Genomic DNA, 23850 nt, shown 5'->3' on the forward strand with positions numbered 1-23850 from the left:
AAGATGAACAACTTTCATTACAAGTTGTCCAGCCTGTACAAAGATGATCTGTAGGGAGATGTTTTTCAAGGAGATATTTTTCAGTATTTTTGCTAATTTTCATATCTCTCAAATGAGACAAAATTTGTTTTGTTATGTATATTTGAGAATGTGTCTGTACATAAATATTTAGGGAACTACATTTGTATATTATTACAAGTCTAGATGTTAAACGAAATGTAAATGAATATGTTCCGGACCATATAAGTATTTGGACCATACGCGTATGGTCATGACCATGTGCGTATACTCATATGGTCCGACCGTACGCGTAGGGTCGGACCATATAAGTATAATACTCGAATGGTTATTAACGGGCCGGACCATATGAGTATTTGGACCATATAGGTATTTTTTTTTTAAATTACATTATAAAAGTTTCAATAATACAAAAACTTTATCGAAAAAAAATGATGGTTACATGACAATGTATAATTTTTTATTTCAAATACTACGTAAAAATTAAATATTGATGCCATAGTTAGTTTTCTTCGCTAATAACATTCTTGCATGTAGGCTTGGGTGACATTTACTTCGACATGGTATCATAGATTTTTTGCATTTGCAAGTCTTGGTTGTGCATGATTCTTTTCATTTACTTTTTGTTTACGAGTGAAAAGTTGGCCTTTTTGTAGCTGCTTACAGTGATACCAAGTTCTCGGGCCATTTCGATATTTCTACGGTGTTTTTAAGAAGCTCTAGATCTCAAATATCGTAACATCATTGTAATACACCATATTCACAAGACAACTTATATAAACTATGTTATTTTCCAGTGATTCTTGTGTGACAGTTCATTAAGAAATTTTTGGAATTTATTTCTTTAAGTCGACATATTGCCGTTCACTCGTAATAACAAATCGGTAATGACCATCGGTAATGACCATCGGTAATGACCATCGGTATAAAATGTGTTTATTATAGTTTTGACAAGGAAGTCAAATTAACTATATGAGAAACTTCTCATTTTTATTTAGCTAATATTTTTATTATAATATAATAATAAAATTACCTATATGATAGCTAGTGTCTTTTTAATGAACGATCATAGCTATAGCATATAAAGAGTTTAGAAGTATTAAAAGTAAACTGTAACAGGGTGTTAAACACCCCGACCATACGCGTATGGTCGGACCATATGAGTATATACCCATATGGTCATGATCATACGCGTATGGTCCAAATACTCATACGGTCCGGAACAAATATATGTTACTTAACAATGATAATTGTAATGATTTTATAGTTCAGGTCCTGTCTTGAATTAAATGTATGTGACTTATTTAGAATAATATTTCGTTTCAACGTATAACATATGGCAGTGGCTGTTTTGTCGGCGCCCTTCGGGGTTATTTTACCAGCTCCAGCAGAATAGCGATTTATATAGAGTTTTGCTATTTTGCCGGTTTTATTTAAGTTAAAAATCACTTATAATTGACAATATAAAACATTTGAACACTATATAACTCAAGTTAAACCTAGTAAGTGACTCAGTTTAATAAGTTACCCAATACTTTAAAAATATACTTATGAAATCACGATGTAGCAATAATCATTTTATACTTTCCAATTAAATCTTACCTGTAAAATGGCGCAAATGTAGTTTTTACAGTTTTTAGTATCTTTGGCAGCTACATTTATAAAATAAAGAATAAAAACGGGGAATGAGTCAAAGAGACAGCAACCAAATCAAAATATATAATTCAAATTAAGGTCACCATTATTAAACAAATCTCAAAACGCTCCATATTTAACGGGACGCGTATCAAATTTGTTCAATGGACGTCATACTTAACTCAAAACTATATAAATGAACTAGAATTCAAAAAACATACAAGAAGTAAAAAGGCCAGAGACTTCTGACTTGGGACAGGCGCAAAAACGCAACGGGTTAAATGTTTTGTGAGATCTCAACCCTCCCCTATGCATCTAGTCAATGACAAAAAAACAACACAAACACACAGTATACAGTAAAAATCAGTTTAAAGAAGTCGGAGTCCTATGTAAGAATATGTAACAAAGGAACTAAGCAAAATGACAATCATACAATGATATATAAATTATCAAAGGACAACTAGCAGTTACTGACATGTCAACTCCAGAACTCTTTTAAACTGATTGAAAAATACATCTTATGAAAATCAAGCACAATTCCTCCCGTTAGGAGATTAGCGATCATACTATCATAAAATATATGAGGAAAACATAACCCGTCTCATGCCAACAACCGGGCTAGAATAAATGTGTTTATTTACGACGCAAAGACTATATTAGTGAATCAATATCAATACCAAAATATTCCATCTTTAATGACCGGACACATATTGTTACTATATCCCTTCTAAATAAGTCTGTTTAAAGTTTTGGTAATTTTGTTAGGAAAATACCGACATGTTTGTGTGCTTTGTAAAGAATACTACCATACAAAATTGGATGCCATTATCTAAACGTATAAGATGTGATGTCTACATGTTGATTTATATTACGAATGATGTCCTTGTACCGATTATAAAATTGAGTAAATGTTTTGACTAGTTTGTAATATTGAAAACCCTGATTTAATAATTGTCCAGTTATACTGAGATTTTTTTCGTAAAAATCAAATGCATTGTAACATACACGAGCGAATCGATCAAGGATCTGCGCTAATCCTTCCGGAGCACCTGAGATCACTCCTAGTTTTTTGGTGGGGTTCATGTTGTTTACTCTTTAGTTTTCTATGTTGTGTCCTGTGTTCTATTGTTTGTCTGTTTGTCATTTTAAGTTTAAGCCATGTCATTGTCAGTTTATTTTCGATTTATGAGTTTGACTGTCCCTTTGGAATCTTTCGTGCCTCTTTTGAGATATATAAACACCATAAGATAGTGACAATAAAATGGAAAAATAAAAATAAGAAATGAAAAATCATCTCTTTTATCATACTTGTTGGTAATGAGCTTACCGTTAAAGATATAAATATCAGAGCAAGTTTCGTTGAATTTCAGAATACGACTTTGATACGCCATGGGTGCATTTAATACGTGCACGGACTGCTCAAACTACGCCAAGCATATGTTACAAACACGTCATACATACGTTCAAGGTAAAGTCTAAGCAGTATTTAAACGATCTTGAGGCGTAAACAACGTGCCCTATAAAAAAAGTAAAAACACAAAAATTCTGAACTCCGAGGAAAATTCAAAAATGAAAGTCCCAAATCAAATGGCAAAATCAAAACTCCAAACACATCAAACGAATGGATAACAACTGTCATATTCCTTGGTACAGGCCTTTTCCTATGTAAAAAATGGTGGATTGAATCTGGTTTTATAGCTAGCTAAATCTCTCACTTGTATGACAGTCGCATCAAATTCCATTACATTGTCAACGATGCGTGAACAAAACAAACAGACACAATAAGTAAAAATGTCAAAAATAGGGGTACATCAGTCAACATTGTGTTATCATCTTGACACTATAAAAACAACAAATGTAACAAAGAGGCAAACAAAGGCATACATCAAATTTAACATCCTCATTTTGCTTATATAAACGATTTAATTTATCTATTTAAAATCTACCCATAAAGGATGGAAGGTTTTCAGAACTGGTGTAAAAAGGTAGACATAAAATATTGTTTTCGTTCAAAGTATGACGGCATACATAAATGCAGAGTCACGTAAAGTAGATATAACAACAAAAAAACAGACTTAAGACTTGGCACTCACACCACATCTTCCTATCTATTAATAATAATAAATAAAATAATTGTGTGGTTCAAAGTATGAAGGGATACAAAACTACAGAGTCACGTCAAATGTATATCACAAAAAAAACAGACTTAACAGAAAAAGTAGTATCAATTAATAAAATAGTTTTGTCATTCAAAGTATGACAAGATACATAAGTAAAAGAAATATTAATAAAGAAAATAATTTTGTCGTTCAAAGTATGATGGTATACATAGGCACAGAGTCACGTCAAATTAATACCTAAAAAAACTGACTTAACAGTAAAAGTAATATTAATAAAGACAAAGAAAAGAATACTATAACACGTTATCAAGATGATAACCAACGTCAGTACGCAAAATCTATACTTCAAGACTATCTTGTATTATTTGTGAAGTTGATACGGAATATTTATCAACAAGTTATTGGTACCTTCCGATGAACTTTTTTAGAAAAAGGACGAGACGTTCTTTGACATACCCCTGGTTCATCAACTTTCTGCTGAGACACTGGTGACGTTTTACAAAGTCTGAGCAGGAGCTGCAAGCTCTTGAATACCGAATAAGTTGGTGTATTGCTACTAAGGTGGGGGAAATGGATCATTTCAAAATTAAATTCGTCTCGTTTGTCATAGATTCTGGTACTGAGATGACTGTGTATATCAAATTCAAGGTATAAGTCTAAAAATGAGGCGGAGGAAGCCCTGTCTGTTGTCTCTTTAATTTCTTGTTCTGGTGGATATATTAAACGTGTTTCAAACCTATCTGTAGCTTGAAAAACGCTAGAGCTAGATGAAAAGTTTAATGCTGCGTACAAAATTCCTAGAGTTATAGCGTCAATCAAGGGCATGCCTTTGTATTTCGACAAACTTTAAACTTATGCAACGTGCGTCACACAATTGATTAACGTTCCTCTTGCGTGCACATAACGCAAATAGACTTTCTCTATGTTCGTCTGGTGCACTTACGTCTATACGCCAATGTGTGACGCTGGCATGACGCTCAGATAAAAAAAAAGCCGAACAAGTATAAAATTGAAATGAAATACAACAAAACAAAAACAACGAAGTATTTACATGATATAACAAGAACATTATTTGTAAGTGTTAAACGTGGAACATGTTTACAAATTTGTATTTCAATACACCGCGTGTTTTTATTTTGTTCATTTAAAACATCTATTTATTCTAACTCTAGCTGTGTACTTAAGATGGTAATGAAATCATGTATCACTATACTTTTATCTGTCGAAAGGATTTAGAATGTTAATAAAATTAATAATTCAGTCTGATTTAAGATTAAAAACTCCATTGTCCAATAACATTTTGTTTAGTTAAAATATTTTTTTTTTTTTACCTTCAGACCAAGGCTTCTACCGGTGGATTTCATGTTGTACCATATGGAAAATAGTTATAAAACAAAAGTGCCAAAATAAGTTCCTTTTTATTTTTTCGAAACGAATGTCATTATAAAGGACTTCATATGAATGTAAACAAGTATGACAATTTAGACATAACACAAAAATGCTCAATTGTTTTTTTCACTTTCTTTTTTAATAGTATTGATTACTTTTTATCCAAGGTACCTGTTTTTGTGGATTAACAAAAAATGAATTTTAGTTGATACAAGATTTCATGGTTTTTTAAACCATCTTTAAACAAAGTTTAACCTATAGATAATAGGTACTTTGTTGAGCATTTAGATTCGTGCATAACCTCAACCAACGATAACAACGGACATTGATATATATTTAGTATTGATTCCTATTTAATTTTTTTAATCCACTCACTAGTGGGGTTTTTTTCTTTGTAGAGAAAATGCCGTAGTATTCTTTTAAATGATGGCGTTTAATGTCACAAGAACTCTTATTCGTTTAACGAGATCTTTGAATTTTCATTGTATTTCTAGTAAAATAAAACATGTTAACTATTAAGGTTTTTTATCAGAAGCATAAGCAGAAATTCCCCAGATATCAATATATAGATACAAGAACATTTGGTAAAGTGCCAATGGTACAACTATTTATACAAGTCACAATTTGAAATAGTAAACCATTTTACGTCTAAGTTTGACTTCAACACGGAGCCCTGGCTCACACCGTACAGCAAGTTATAATGGGCCCAATAAATTACTATCGAAAATCATTCCAACGGGAAAACAAGCGGTCTTATCTATGTATAAAATGAGAACCATATCAACAAACGACAACCGCTGAACATCAGGTTCCTGACTTCCTTTTTTCACAATGCCTTTTACATTTTTAGAAAAGTCCAAATACGAGTAATTGTCCTTAAATAGATATTTGTGTTGATGATTGTCCCTTTTTATCTATTATATGTAATCTTATATTATACTTGTGGTAGAAAATACTTAGTATTTTAAAAATTCAAAATTAAGTAAACAGTTAATTTATGATTATGACCATATCAATGATAATTCATGTCAATACAGAAGTGCTGACTACTGGGCTGGTGATACCCTCTGGAAATAAAAAAAATCCACCATCAGAAGCATCGAACCAGTGGATGTAACTAAACTCAGTACAGAGATAAGGATACGAATTTGTATTTGCGCCAGACGCGTGTTTCGTCTACAAAAGACTCACCAGTGTCTTTCAAATAAAAAAAAAAATGTAATCAGGCTAAAAAAGGACGAACTTTAATAGCATTTAATACCTCAATGTCTTTAAAGTTTTGTCAAATACAGCTATTCCTTGGTAGAAAAGCCTTAGTATTTTTAAAATTTAAAGTTTAGTAAACAGTTAATTTATGATTATGACCATATCAATAATAATTCATGTCAGCACAGAAGTCCTGACTACTGGGCTGGTGATACCTCTGGAAATAAAAAATCCACCATCAGATGCATCAAACCAGTGGGTGTAACTCAACTCAGTACAGAGATAAGGATACACATTTGTATATACGCCAGACGCGTGTTTCTACTACAAAAGACTCATCAGTGTCGTTCAAATAAAACAAAAGTTAAACAGGCCAAATAAAGCACGAACTTGAATAGCATTTAATACCTAAATGTCCTTACAGTTTTGTCAAATACATATTTTCCTTGGTAGAAAAGCCTTTGTATTTTTAAAATTCAAAGTTAAGTAAACAGTTAATGTATGATTATGACCATATCAATAATATTTCATGTCAGCACAGAAGTCCTGACTACTAGGCTGGTGATACCATTGGCAATAAAAACTCCATCAGCAGAGGCATCGACCAAGTAGTTGTAACTTAATTCCTTAAAGATATAAAGATTAAAATTTTGTATTGGAGCTACAAAAGACTCATCAGTGTCGCTCGAATACAACAAATGTTAAAATGGGCAAACAAAGAACCATCTTTAATAGCATTGTGGACCAACAATTCCTATTAGCATGACCATATCAATGATAATTAATGTCAACACAGAAGTGCTGACTACTGGGCTGGTGATACTCTCAGAGAATAAAAACTCCACCAGCAGTGGCATCGACCCAGTGGTTGTAAAAAATTCACCATAGATATAAGAATTAAAATTTTATATATGCGCTAGCTGCGTGTTTCATAAGACTAATCAGCGCAGATCGAATTTAAAAAAGTTAAAAAGGCCAAATACAGTACGAAGGACACTTTAAAATTGAGAATGGAAATGGGGAATGTGTCAAAGAGTCAAGAACCCGACCATAGAGAAGACAACAACAGAAGGTCACCAACAGGTCTTCAATGCAGCGTCCTTCTGCTGGCCACTAAACAAACATATATACTATTTCAGTGATAATGAACGCCATACTAAACTCCAAATTGTACACAAGACACTAACATTGAAAACAACACAAGACTAACAAAGGTCAGAGGCTTCTCGCTTGGGACAGGCGCATACATGCGGCGGGGTTTAACATGTTTATGACATCTCAACCCTCCCCCTATACCTCTAGCCAATGCAGAAAAGTAAATGCATAACAATGACTAGTTTTCAGTTTTTGCATATCATCACACAATCTTTGATAGACAAATACAAAACAGTAAAACAGATCGGCAATACAATATCTACACAAATGCTGATACGTCAAAAACCATCCGACAACTCATTATACAAATGTTATATGAGGCCTATGCCTTAAAAACGACGAACGAGTTTAGTTTAGTTTAGTTTTTGCCGATAAACTTATAAACAACAGATATGATGAAACTTATAGGAGTTATTGGCAATATCAGATGATTTTCATAATACTTATTGTCTCGAAAACTCTGATTAGTAAGCGAAAACCCTACAGTAGCAATGACTATGAATACACAATATACAAAAATATATAAAAGTTATAATTCATATATAATCCTGCTGGCCACGTTATTACCGGTGACCTTAACATTGTTAATAACACTTCTCTACGAAATGTGTTATCGAAAGGTCCGAAATATCGTGAGCCTAAATCCATCAATTGGAAATACAACTTTAAAATTTTAATGGACTCAGTCGAGAATTATGCCAGGCAATGGGCTAAACGTGAAAAGGAAGACGTAGACACTCTATCCGAATGGATTAAGGCAGTGAGGTCGTTAATACAAATCAGAATCAAGAAACTGAATGGGTCCATCAATGCCCATGCTACGTCAATCTTTAAAGACCCAAATGTTGCCTCTGCTGGTGGACTATTAGTCCCCGAGGGTATCACCAGCCCAGTAGCCAGTACTTCGGTACTGTCATGAAAATACGGATTTTTTGTGTTATTAAAATTTGCTGTTACAAAATATTAGAAATTATTATAAATTAAGGAATGTATCTCCCTCATGCAAAGCTCTGATTTCTTTCAAGGATTTGGCTATACTTTTTGGAACTTTTGGATTATAGCTCTTCATCTTTTATATAAGCTTTGGATTTCAAATATTTTGGCCACGAAGAGACATGTATTGTCGAAATGCGCATCTGGTGCAGAAAAATTGGTACCGTTAATTTTATTACTACCACTGGGTCGATGCCTCTGCTGGTGGACTATTAGTCCCCGAGGGTATCACCAGCCCAGTAGCCAGTACTTCGGTACTGGCATGAAAATACGGATTTGTTGTGTTATTAAAATTTGCTGTTACAAAATATTAGAAATTATTATAAATTAAGGAATGTATCTCCCTCATGCAAAGCTCTGATTTCTTTCAAGGATTTGGCTATACTTTTTGGACCTTTTGGATTATAGCTCTTCATCTTTTATATAAGCTTTGGATTTCAAATATTTTGGCCACGAGCATCACTGAAGAGACATGTATTGTCGAAATGCGCACCTGGTGCAAGAAAATTGGTACCGTTAATTTTATTGCTAAACACTTATCCGACCTCCATGATAAATATTTTGTTGTCCCCGCAGACAAAGCCCCAAATAACATCGTTTTTGTCTGTAAAAATCACTACATTAATTGCTTGATAAACGAATTATGTATAGACAATTCACTTGGAAACTCAACATATACCCTCATCACACTTACCAAAGAGGAAATCCTGGATAATCATAGGTCTGTTCTTTGTTCCTTTGGTATTTCAACCAAAGATGAAGAACTGGATCTTCCATCACTGTATTGGATACCTAAACTTCATAAGTGTCCTTACAAACAACGGTATATTGCCGGGTCTTCCAAGTGCTCCACGAAACCTCTTTCTAAATTATTAACATATATTTTATCAGCAATCAAAGACGGACTTCAAAGTTATTGTGAAACTGCCTATTCTAGAGATGGCGTGAATCAGATGTGGACACTTAAAAATTCCAAAGATCTTTTAGAGTACATACAATCTAACTCTCTTTCATCTTGTAACAGTATTAAAACATTTGACTTTCTACTCTTTACACAAGTATTCCACATTCCAAACTAAAACACAAATTGAAAGAGTTGGTATTACTTTGCTTCATAAAAAAGAATGGCCAACGTAGATACAAGTATCTTGTCTTAGGGCGGGATAAATCATACTTTGTAAAGAATCACTCTGATTCAAACAAAACATTCTCTGAAACCGATATTATCAAGATGCTTGATTTCTTGATTGACAACATATTTGTAACGTTCGGAGGACGTGTTTTTCAACAGACTGTCGGCATCCCAATCGGAACAAACTGTGCCCCTCTACTTGCCGACTTGTTTCTTTATTATTATGAGGCTGACTTCATGCACGAACTTCTTAGGAAGATAGATAAGAAGTTAGCAATATCCTTTAACCTTTCTTTCCGCTATATAGATGACGTTCTTTCACTAAACAATTCAAAATTTGGTGACTATGTGGAACGCATCTATCCCATCGAATTGGAGATAAAGGATACTACAGATACAGTTAAGTCGGCTTCATATCTTGACTTACATCTAGAAAATTGACAATGAGGGTCGGTTGAAGACAAAACTTTACGACAAAAGAGATGATTACAGCTTTCCAATTGTGAACTTTCCATTTCTAAGTAGCAACATTCAAGCAGCACCTGCATACGGGGTATATATCTCCCAATTGATACGATATTCCCGTGCTTGCATTTCCTATCATGATTTTCTTGATAGAGGGTTACTGCTCACAAGGAAGCTATTAAACACAGAGTTCCAAATGGTGAAGTTGAAATCCTCCCTTCGTAAATTTTACGGACGCCATCACGAGTTGGTTGACCGTTATGGAATAACCGTTTCACAAATGATATCGGATATGTTCCTTACGTCGTAACTACAATCCCCTTCCCTTTCATGAATGTGACCTACCGAATTAGACTATTTACCGGATTTGTAATCACATAAGCAACACGACGGGTGCCACATGTGGAGCAGGATCTGCTTACCCTTCCGGAGCACCTGAGATCACCCCTAGTTTTTGGTGGGGTTCGTGTTGTTTATTCTTTAGTTTTATATGTTGTGTCATATGTACTATTGTTTTTCTGTTTGTCTTTTTCATTTTTAGCCATGGCGTTGTCAGTTTGTTTTAGATTTATGAGTTTGACTGTCCCTTTGGTATCTTTCGTCCCTCTTTTATAGACATGTTCGCATTAAATCTTGATTTTTATAAGTTTGTTTTATTTTTGTGGTTTTGTCTATTATCTCGAAATAATTAAAGGATGTACTTTGATCAGGTTTAGAATTCAGTGTCAGATGTTCGGACTCCTTCTTTTCCCCTACGATGTAGGGTAAAATAGTTTGCCCAATAACACCTATGTTTCTTTTCATATAACTTTAAAAGCTCACAAAGGTCATATATAAAGAAATAAGCAGATTACAGATTGCTTAATTTCGATATTAGATCCAAATAATACCAATGCAAATATAAGGTAAACGACTGAGTTAGCCTTTTCCCGTCATTTGTAAAAGTATATCGAAAAGGAGCTCCATTACCTATCATTTGTTTTGCTTATTTATTCCTTCTTCAGAATTATAGTTTCAATTTAAAAATGTATTCTTAATTCATCCTAATTTAGTAATTTCTTCCCTTAAATAGGTAGAAAATGGAAACGGTAAAACTAGTCAGACTACAATGTACAGTTTCGACAAATGATTGATTTTGACATTTTCAAAATTGCAGTTTTTTTAATTTACCATCTAACAACATAGTTTAAGAATCGATTATGTTTTTTATCCTAGTAAAAAAAAAGCTGAAGCCCTCTTCCGGTTGCTGGATTTTCTTGCTTTGTTGAAGATCAAATTGGTGGCCTAATGATGTTTTTTTACCTTTTTGTCGGGTTGTTGTCTGTTTGACACGTACCCAATTTTCATTCTCTATCGTATTTGATAATAGCAAAATAACTGTCTCACTTTTTTTTCGAAAAGATAAATTTTCAAGAAATTTAGAATCAAACATAGTATGTGTCTTTTGCATGTTTGTATGAGCTGCATTTCATTTGACCCTGTATAAAGATTCCAATTTTGAATCATCTTTTTCTTTTACACCTGGCAAACATTTTTATAAATACCAGATAAAGCTGTCATTTTGTATTTTTTGTAGAGATCAATAAAATTTTCGAAAATTGCACGGTTTTGAAAACATTAGAACTAATTAGTTTTATGAGTGCCATGAAATTGATTTAGATATTTGCAAAAAAGATTCAAAATTTCAATTTAAGTTTCGAATACAGTTTTCAGAATTCTAATTTTTAATTAAAGCAAAATAGTTTTGTCCCAACCCAGGACAAAAAAAGGGGGGGTTCCAACTATATGTCCCCATTCAAATGCATTGATCGGCCAAAAAAACGGGGGGTGGGGGATCCAACCCCTGGAATCCCCCCCTGGATCCGTCAATGCAAGTACAAGAATATTAACAACAAAAAAAGAAGTATAGTATCTTTTTATTGTTATCGACAACAATATTAGTAACCGTAGAACTACAAAGCTCCCAATTTGTGTAAAACTGTTCATCCATTGGGACAAAAAGAACAGAATTTTAATGATGTTGTATAATATTCTAACAAAAAGGAAAATATTGGCACGATTTTTTTCATGCCACAACAAATTTTGCAATTTTAAACTTTAATTTCTTCATTTTTATGTTTTACAATCCATTCTGAGGTATAAAAAGTTTCAATTATCAGGCTTATTATATTTCAAATTTGAGATGAATCCTTTGAGAAATACGATATCGTCCAGTCCTTGTCAACGTTACTCAAGCTTTGAAAATATATTTTCATTTCCCCCCGTTTTATTTAAATATGAAATCTTATGTTATTTCAAAATTAAGGTAAATCCTATGATAAGTAAAAAAGTTGTAAGCATTTTCTTTTTGGTCCTGTAATTGTTCTGTCATTGTCCTGTCATTGGTCCAGTCATTAGCATGATTTGTGTTACCCACCATGCAGTTGTAAACGTGCGTTAACTTTTTACTTAAAACGGAAGACGTGCCTTTTTCTCATTTACGCGGAAGTAAACGCCAATTTACTATGAACAACATTAGAAGACGTGCATTTTTCGCGTTAGCGTGGAGGTAAACTTGAAAGTAATCGCCCGCTTGAAGTGCACACGAGTAAACGCCGCCTTAACTTTTTCCGCGCGCCTACATGTAATGCTTGGTCTGCACCAAACTGTACAAAATGTATGTGGTTTTTAATTGTTGGTGTATTCATGACATATTTAGAACATAGAAGAGTGTTCTCTGCCATTGAAATTGTAAAATAACGCTTACATGTACGCTCGTACCTTATCACGAAGAAAGGGATTATCATTCAATCCCATATACAGCGACCATTATATATATATATATATATTACAAGAATATTAACAACAAAAAAAGAAGTATAGTATCTTTTTATTGTTATCGACAACAATATTTTGTTTCTTGTCGCATAGAAAATTACAATTAAGGGAAATAAATCTTTTAGGAATTAAGAGGATTAAAATTTACACCAACACCTAATGAGGATAAAACACAACTTGGAGCCGACATTGATGAATTTGGCAGAAGAGTAAGGATAAATTATATTTTTTGTGAGGATAATGAAGAAAACGAAGAAGATGAAAATAAACCACTGGTAAGAAATAAATCAGACTGGATTCCAAAACCAACAAAAGATAAAGATTTAGAAGAAACTATTAAAACATTAAAAACAAACTCACTTACAAGCAATAAAAATGTCAAGGACAATCTAACCCGAGAGGAGAAAACAGCTTTACAAAATTTAAAATCAGATAAAGCGGATAAAGGTAATGCAGTTGTAATCATGGACCGTGAGTATTACAGAGATAATATTTTAAATATGTTACAAGATGAAATGTCTTATAAGGTGACAGATAATAAATTGGACCGACAAACAAGTACAATGATTAAAAAATGAACTACAGAAACATAAAACGGAATTGTTTGAAGAAGAGATAGATTACATTTCAAATTCTAAATTTTCAGAAAGCTATTTCTATGGTGTACCAAAAATTCACAAAAGTAAGGAAAATTTAAATGCGATATCAGAACAAAACAGTGAATACATCGAACTTTTAACACCAAATGATTTAAAATTTCGACCTATTGTAGGCGGACCCAACAGCGTTACACAGAATTTAAGCCATTTTATAGACATTGCGCTTAAACCTTTATGTCGTGAAGTTCCAAGTTTTATACGAGACTATTTGGACTTTTTAAATCATCTACCAAAAACTGTCAACCCGAATTCAGAACTCATTACTTTTGATATTGTCAGCCTATACACAAATATCCCTCATGACTTAGGAATTACAGCCGTAAAATATTGGTTAGAAAATACGGAAAACGTCATTGAAAACAGATTAACAAAAGAATTTATCCTTGCGTCTTTGAAACTTATACTAGAAAGAAATATTTTTTACTTTAACGGAACATACTATCATCAGAAAAAAGGAACAGCTATGGGTACTAAAATGGCGCCTTCATATGCCACTTTGGTATTTGGATATTTGGAACAATTATACGAAAAAATGAGTGACAAGTACGGAAATGAATTTGCCATTTACATACGTCAAAACTGGAAACGATTTCTTGACGATTGTTTTATAATTTGGAATTCGGATATATCTGTCTCAGATTATCATTTTGATTTTAATTCTTTAAATCCATATATTCGTTTCACTTTTAACAGAAATGTCAGGGAAATGCCGTTTTTGGATATTTTGGTCATTATACTAATAACGGAGGAAAATAAGATTGTCACAGATATCTTCTCTAACGACACTGATACACATATGTATTTAAATTTTTACTCAAACCATCCAAAACATGTAAAATTAAATATACCTTTTAATCTAGCATCAAGAATAATCACTATTACAAGTACAGACATATTACGCAATAAAAGACTGGAAGAATTAAAAAAATATTTAAAGAAGCAACACTACCCGGAACAAGTAATAAATTACGGACTTCAAAAGGCACTGACAAAAGGACCAATTGTTACAGAATCACGGCGATCCGAAACTACTGAGGAATCATCGAACAATTTAAACAAAATTATTCCGTTTGTCACAACTTATAATCCGCGAGATTATGACATATTTAGTTTCATGCGACAAATTGAAACAAATTTACACAAAAGTGAAAGAATGGACAAAGTCTTACAGAAAAAGAAGATTATCAACAGCAAAAGACAGTCGAAAAGTCTGAAACGATATTTAACATCTTCAAAATTTGACTTTAATGAAACTGTGGCAATTGTAAAAAAAATGTAACGATAAACGATGTATGACTTGTCCAAATTTAATAGAAGGAAATTCAATTTATTTCAAAAATGGAAAGCATTTTACTGTTCAGCAAAATATGTCTTGTAAAAGTTCAAACGTCATCTATTCTATCATATGTTCAAATTGTGAGGAATTCTATGTTGGAGAGACAAAAAATGAACTGCGGACTAGAATGACTTTACATAGACAGCAAACCAACCATGAAGATTTAACACTCATCAGGGCAAACGACCATTTCCATCGTTGTTCTAATGGACGATTTAATATATTTCCATTGTATATGGTCAATCGTCAAAATGATTTTCTCCGGAGGAAGAAAGAAGAATTATTCATAACATTCTCAACCCGGGATTAAATGATAAATGATATTCTAATTTTAACGTAACATTTTAAAGTGTTAAAATGACATTAGTAGTCTCCCTTGTATTTGTTAACGTCATACTATTGTTAACGTCAATCAATTGTTTTATTTATATACAAGTCACATTACCTGAAGATCTGCGGAAGCAGTGAAAGTACTAGTAAAAAAGTGATGCATTGAAACCGTTATTATCTTTTAATAATTTTCTTATATAAATATATATAAACTCATACAGAGCAAATTTATATGTAAGAATGATTTTCCTCAAAAGTGGTATTTAATTATTCTCACATTTAATTCTATTACTAGAATTCACCAAAGGAAATATAACATTGCAGTTGCATAAGCTGTTAACAAACTGATTTTCCGGCGATTTATCTTCACGATTTCTTACTTTGTTGATTTGATATATTCGAACTATTGACTATATTCGTAAAAGTATAAAAAATAAATTGGTATACAGTATTCTCTTTTTACACTTATTCTGCAAAACATTTTTTTAACAAACAAAAATAAATAAAAGTTTTGCTAAAGGTCAATTGATGGTTTACCGCCTCGTAGGTTTTGTGGTAGCGTGGTATGTGGGAGGTTGTGGGTTTTAATCCTCGGCCGGGTCGAACCAAAGCATTCTTAGTTGGAAAAGCAACGACTGGTCGGCTCGTAGACAGAATATGTCCGGGTAGTATCATGGTTGGGCCTTTTATAGCCGACTTTACGTACGGTATGATTTTTTCCTCATTATTACTTACTACCACTTTATTTTAACTCGGGTGGATATTTATTCAGCTAAGTCTTGATGATCCAACTAGAGTGTGACGTCAAGGCATATTTGTAAGAGTATAAGTACAAACAACATGATTAAACCACAAACATTTTGGCTTTAGTAACAAAGCATAAGCACAACCTATTACTAACAACACTACCGTAAATACTATAGAATCTGAATAACAGATAGCCTTCCAAATGCTTGCTTTTGCTATTGTGAACTGCAAATTTTCATCCACGATTCCGATTGCCATTGCAATGCAACATTTTCTGTCCTTAAAGAGCCCCAGATTGTGAAGGGAAATTGTCATTTAACAAACAAAACAACAAAAAGAGTACCAGCTGTAGCTTTCAAATGCAATATGTATGAAAGAGATAAAAATCATCTAGAATTACTAAATCAAAATCTTTTGCATTTATTATACTGAATGCACCACTACTAATTTAAGTCGTGCAATTCAATTAAATACAATTATAATGATAACATCTAGAATGACTACACCTTCTGTAGTTACTTGTATTTAATCAGGACAAAAGATAAAGTGTTACAGCTGCAGTATAAATTAAGTTAGACATATAATTATATATATCTATAATACTAAAATTACGAGGTCCAATTTGTTAGCCGTCATCACGTAAAAACGACGAATCACAGAATTCAACTTTGTATATAACTAATATAGTGCAAAGGTGTAGATTAAAAATTACACCACTCCAGGCCCTTTTGTTTTCCACGTAATTAATATTGCCAATAATTAAGAAGTTCCGGGTCGAGTCCGCTACCGATACCAATAGTATATTCACCTGTTACCTATGACCTTATCTGTACGTTCCGCATCTGACAGGCGCACCACCAAACGTTGTATTCAGGATTAATATGCTATACACACGGGTCATAACCACAGGGTTGACACTACTAAATTGTCAAATTGTTACCGATGGTAGTATTTTAATCAGTAAGACTTTCTAAGATAACAATACGAATACTAAAAATCTGGACTAAAAATAAGGCGTATAGGTACAGTTTTCAATTTGTTAGTGGGCATGACGTAAAACAGCGAAGCAAAGAATTCCACTTTATTTATAACTTATATAGGACAATGCTGTTGATTAAAAAATACTCCTTTCCAGGACCTTTTGTTTTCTAAATTATTAATATTATTGTTTCAGTTCGACGGGTTCAAACAGAAAGACTTGAAAGCAGAGAAATACTGTGTATCTTATAATCGGCATGACTTTATCAGATGACAATACTAATACTAAAAGAAGGCTTGCGCATAGTTATATACTTTAATTCAGTCACGGACCCGTGATATCACGGGTTTGTTCTAGTATATTATATTTAGAAAAACTACGCCTTTTGCACGTATATGTTATTTGATCAGGGTTCCAGCTGCTGTTTAAAATAGATAAACTATATACATCTAGAATAACTACGCTAACTGCATTTAAAAATATTTCATCAGAATGAAAGTAATTCCCTTTATTTGTGTCTTTCTATGCTTTGGTAGAGGTAAGAAGTTAAGATTTAATTCAAAGCAACTTCATTAGGAGATTAATAATAAAATGTTATGAATAAAAGGAATTTGGGTAATACTCTAATGAGACAGCAACCCAATGACACAAAGCTACCAAAAAGATGTATATATACTATAATAAACGAATTTATTGTTTTTTGTTGTTGCCTTAATGTTTAGTGGAAACAGTTAACGAATACACGACGAGAACAAAGTAAATAATAAATATTTGACAAAGGAGTACGGACATTCAGGTCCAGGCTTTGGTCCAATAGACATCAAGATTTTAATATCTATATTCAATTTGCACATGTTATAGTGAAATCTATAATACTTGTTTTGTTTTTTTGTTAGGAGTACGAGTAAAATAATACTATCTCAGAGTCAGAAAATATGAGTAGTATTCATATCTTCCTGCAGACATTTACCTTGTGAGCTAGCTTGTTATAGATATAGATATTTATGACAAATAAGTAAGGACATTAAGGTCAAGGCTTGGGTCCAATAAAAATTTAGATTTTTAGATCTATATTCAATTTGCACATGGTATAGTGAAATTAATAAAATTTTGTATTTCCTGCTAATCTGCTCTTATGAGTAAGAGCATAAAATGATATCTAGGAGTAAAAGTAATAGACCTTTTCAACATCTATCGACACCTACAGTTGAGAACGACTACGACAGGTAAAATATGAGGGGTTGTCTCAAAAGTTAAAAAAAAATTAAATCATTATTGATTTTATTGCTTTCATTGACAATGATAGAACTTTCCTACACAGTCCAAATAACATGGATTGTTTTTTAATTTATTATAAAGAAAATGATGGACTTTAAGTCACATTTCATCTTTTTAGACGTTGAGCTTCTAGCTGTCCTGGTGGAATTTGGAAAATGAAAAGAACAAAGCATGATTAATTGTAGTTGATATTTAATTAAACAATGTTTTATGTCTGTTGACAAGGGCGGCACATGTTTCCACAATGTCAGTTAGTTTTGGCCTTGCGTGCCTCCATAATGTACAGAATACTTTGTATATTTTCAATTCACCAATTTGGTGTTCCACTTGAATTCTGTATTCACCAATCACGCGATTAAATTTTCTGCTCTTTCTCTCAAATGTTATGGCTTACGATTAATATGAGGTGTTGTAAATGGTGTAACTAAAGGATGACGATTTGGATAAACTTTGTCTCTAAGGAGAACACAGTCACCCGGGAAATGCAGCGGATTATTTCTCCCTATTTTGATTCAAAACCTCTCTTATGTATGGTCATAGATGAGATACAAAAAAAAATCTTCTTAAGTACGAAAAAACTTGAATAAGGTACAAAACTTTGTTCCGGAAATTTGATATAGAGAAATAAATTCTGACCCGATGAAAACAAAACAAAATATAGCAATGACAGTGTATAGATAAAATAAACGAAATTTGATCAACTTCTTGTAAGAAACTCAAAGGTCTTTTTCAGGAACGGGGGAAGGACACTATGACGAAGGGACAAGGTATGTTGTTCTCGGGACATCAGCCGCCGATCTCTAAACCCCTGCTTAGCACTGTCCATATTGATTTTGCAATGTCAACAAGCTCTAAGTATTAACTAACAATTTGAAATATAAATTCCACACACAGGTATGTAAAAAAAATGCAATGCTTAAGATGTTGTAACATTAAAACGAGAAGTCAATTATATTTTTTTTCTTCAAAATTTACTCATGAAAAACATCAACTCTAACAAAATATCTTGAAGCGGAGAAGTCCGCCGTTGATAAAAAAAAATTAGATGTGATATTTTCAAGTTCCTTAGACCTACAAAATCAATATGTGATTATCCCTCCAGAAATTGAATATGTACATCAACTAAGGTGAAGATAGGTTGAAAAATACCAATTTGGTCGTGTTCACAAGTGTGATACGGACGTACGGACAGTCCAGTAATTATTTTTCATAAATTTTGGAAAATTTCATAAAAGCTTTTACACCAACAAATTAATCGTTACTTGCATGCGGCAAATATTTGGTAAAGGACTCACATAATCATAAAATTGAAGAGAAAGCGGATCAGGATGCAGAATGGTTGCTGTATTTGTTTTAATCAATTCAACATGAAATGTCGTGTAAATATACATACAAAATTAAAATATTATATGACAGAGACAAATATTTATTTATTTATTTGGTTGATATATATTCTGAAGCTATATAGTCAAGACAGTATATAACCGCCAATCCAATATGTTACGTATTGGTAATCATGATGGTTCTTGTCTTTGAGACGACCCATCCATTTTACCTGTAAACTGTAGGTGTCATTAGTCGGTGTCGAGAGATGTTGAAAAGGTCTATTATGAGTAGTGTTATATATCTTCCTACAGACATTTAACTTGTGAGGTAGCATCTTGAAAATATATCTCAGTGTTTCAGTTTAGTATAAAGATTAGAAGAATATATTTAAATCTCATTAACATATTATTGTTTAGATAACTACGTAATGTTTAATACTCGAAGTTGAAAAGCCACCAGTTAAACAATCGCTCAAAAAGGTATTACATTGGCTACAATGCAATACTGTGATTTCCCAGTGAAACAAAAACCAATAATTTCACTCCATCGACGTCATGCAACTTTGGGTGTGACAGTTGTCCAAACATTGCCTATTACGTTGCATCAAAACGAATTAAAAACGCGTTGAAAAAATATAGTTCCTATAATTTTCTACTTTATTTCAATTAATATAAGTCCATGGTCAATATTATAAAAAAATTACTAATTTAAGAATTGAAATATCGAAAAATATTCAACTCGTGACCGAACAACACGGATAATTGACTCATGCGATACGCGCATTCGTGAATCAATTTGTTGTTCGGTCCCTCTTTGAATGGTTTTCTATATTTGAATACTTGGATTAGTTTTTCTATAATTCTATTTCCCCTTTTATAAAAGTAGATAGCTGGTTTTATGGCAATTTTCCAATATGTACAAAATAAACCTTCTCAAATAGGTGTAGAAGGTTTATTATTCTTGGAATGAAAGGATAGGTTATCGGAACGAGACTGTGCTGAAATGAAAGGACGATCAAACATTTTTGTTTATTAATCCAGTTTTATTTAACCTAACGATTTCTTTTGACAGTGCTTCTCCAGAGCTGGGATGCTTTTATAGACAACTTGATAGCACATTCACGTGATGCTAGGGGTTTCGAGCATATGGACAAAGCATGTATTATAGGTCTCGATGGTGGAGCAAAATGGACGACAGATAGTCATCAAAAAGCGTTAAAACTATCTTTGAATGAGGCTAGTACAATTGCAAAAGTCTTCAAACGCAGGGATTTTACCCCATTCATGGACAATGGTATTTATGCTGAAGGAGTAAAGTATAAGTACTTACAAGTAGATCTGGACAATAAAATAGTTTTTGCCAAAAAGGAGGGGAATGGTGCGTTGACATTACAAAGATCTAAAACTGCTATCGTTATCGCTCATACTAAAGAAGGAAGTCAGCAAAAATTTACAAATAAAGCTGTCAGGGACATCGCAGAATATTTAGAATCGTTGGGGATGTAATAAATCATACAACATTCGTTCACGAATGAATTAGATACATTTCAAATACATACATTAATCATGTTAATACTTACGTTATCTTCAATAAATAACACAAAATATGAATTTTGTCTTATTGTAAAAACATACAGATTTACCACTAACTTTTTTAAAACGCCATACAAAGTTATTTCTTCGTTCAACACTAGAGGCAATCATGCACACACTCCTTATAGGCAGATTTCAACCCCGATTTAATGAAGTATTTGATATACAGGTGATCAGCGTTAGTCTTAAAAAAAAGAAACCACGAGTCCGGAGGGCTTGTTTAATATATCAACGAACTAACGATTATCTATTATGTTTTCGTATTTCACCTATTGTTGTGACGACTTTTTCAAATTAAAGTTCTTTTCTAAATTATAACCTATGGGTAGTGAAAGAGAAAAGCCACTTAATTGTTGGAAAAATTCACTTGCACTACTATTCATTAGACGTATACAGTCACGTTGATAGTTTTAATAAGGACGAAAATCAATACAAAATTGTCAGTGTATGTGAAGTGCGGATCCTAAAATACCATTTTCACTGTATATGCCATGCATTTCTGATGTAGAATGGTAAATAAACAGACGAAAAAATTATGATTTTTGAAGAAAATTGTTCACATGTACTATATTTAGTAATAAATAATACAAGTTATACAAAATAAGAGATGGGAACGGGTTTTTAACGCGCCGAGAGCCATCCATACGTGAAATATATACCGAAATAGGTGAATATTTAGGACGTTTTACGAACAAATCGTGCAGGTGATTAAAAATTAGCAGGAAAGATGTAGTTGCAAAAAAATATTCATTACAACACAATTATTAATATTGCATAACGTAGGATAGCTTTTGTTATTCAGTTTGCCTAACTTGTATTGAATTCCACTATGATGCTATCTTTATACGAGTCATGTTTACTGTTGAATACTGATACTTTACTTTCATTTTCACTGTAGAGCGATTCATTAGTATTTTATATGTGGTGCATTTTCACTGTATAAATTTTATTAATTTTTATGCATTGAATACCAAATTTAGCCAACTTGCACAAACAATAATTAAAGTAAGAAAAGGATTTGATAGTGCTGACTTTGAGATGAAAAGTTTGATTGAACACTCCAATAAATTCAATAGAATTAATATTTCAAATAAAACACATCGTTGTCATAATATAACAATATGTGGATCATTTCAGAGTGGAAAGTGTTTTTAGATTAATGCAAAATATTTTCAAATGCATGCCAATTTGATAAAATTCATGTTTCTGCAGTAGTCATTATACGCATGTGCAAACAAATTTTATCATTGGATTTCGAGTATGGGTCTATTTACCAATCACAAGAAGTATGTCATAAAAATTTTCATAATTCATCAGAATCTTTATTTAAAGTGTAGTTATATTTATCCAATGTATTGAAACTTCATCACTGAATACGCACATCTCGCATGTCTATCGAAATAGAATGGGATAAAAGGGGATAAAAACAACAATACTTTCTAATATATTTTATAAATCACTTCTTGACCAATTTCAATGAGGTTTTGAAAGGTAGTGAAAAATAGTGATTGATTTTTTTTAAGCAAAGCAGCATTTAGGAGAAATTGATCAGAATAACGTGTGTGGGAAGTAAATCTTTACCGAGTTTATATCCCTGTAATATACTCATACCATTTGGTTATTCATCTGCTAATCACACTGCTTTGAATTAAATATTAACGTCTTACCTTCACCAAAGCATAAAATAAAACAAGTTAAGAGAGCTCTTTTCATCCTGATGATATATTTTCAAATGAAGTAAGCAAAGGCTATTCTACATGTATATATTGTATCTATTTTAAACTTCAGCTTGAACCTTGATCAAATAAAAGTTAAGTGCAAAATGCGTTTTCTTTAATGTATATAATTTAGACACATGGAAAAAAGTATTGCAACACCTTAATTTTTTAAAACTTAAAAAATCAGCCTCTTATTCTGGATTGAATATGATAAAATATTTGTAAAATAATATTGGAACGTAGTTAATGATAACATTGGCATTTAAACGAACAAAAATGTATGAAAAAAAAATGTTTTATCTAATCAAAACAAAATGAAGTGTTTTTTTGTACAAAAAAATGCAATTTACAACTTTTACTGTATTTGAACTTTACAATGTCAGACATTTCAAAATTAATCTTTAGATGATTGTTAACATCATGGTTGATCGATAAACGCCAAAGAATTAGTACTTTGTGCGCAGTCTCAATTCAAACATATGTAATAAACTATGGGTTGAAAAGGGTTTGTGCATGGTTACCTCTTTTCTGGACGAAGCAATTACTTTGTATTAAAACTAGAGGCTCTCGAGAGCCTGTATCGCTCAACTGACTCTACTTGGGTTTTTGAAATCATATAAAAAAAGATAAAATTTAGTTTGATATTGCATTCCATTCTGTTGTTTTCTAAAAGAAGACATGTGTATGTATTTCTCATGGGGTCCTTTGTTAAACTAAGTCCCCCGCTATCGGTCATCTTGGATGATGGATCGGCTACAAAGTAACAACACTTGGTCAGCATCTCATAAGGAACATTCATGCTATGTTTGGTTTCATTCCATTCAGTGGTTCTCTAAAAGAAGAAATTTGTATGTATTCCCCATAGGGTACTATGTTAAACTAAGTTCCCCCACTGGCACCCACTTTGGATGTTGGATCGGCGACAAAGTAACAACACTTGGTCAGCATCTCATTA

At 32.5% G+C, this 23850-nt stretch overlaps 1 protein-coding gene across 1 annotated transcript; it reads left to right on the forward strand.

Annotated features, from left to right (window-relative positions):
- The first annotated feature begins 19010 nt into the window (after positions 1-19010).
- On the forward strand, positions 19011-21090 carry LOC139526374 (profilin-like). Its single transcript, XM_071321513.1, has 2 exons — positions 19011-19026; positions 20657-21090. The coding sequence occupies exons 1-2, from the start codon at positions 19011-19013 to the stop codon at positions 21088-21090; spliced, it is 450 nt and encodes a 149-aa protein (XP_071177614.1).
- The last annotated feature ends 2760 nt before the right edge of the window (positions 21091-23850 follow it).

Source organism: Mytilus edulis, chromosome 6 (assembly GCF_963676685.1).
Source record: "Mytilus edulis chromosome 6, xbMytEdul2.2, whole genome shotgun sequence".
NCBI lineage: Eukaryota > Metazoa > Mollusca > Bivalvia > Mytilida > Mytilidae > Mytilus > Mytilus edulis.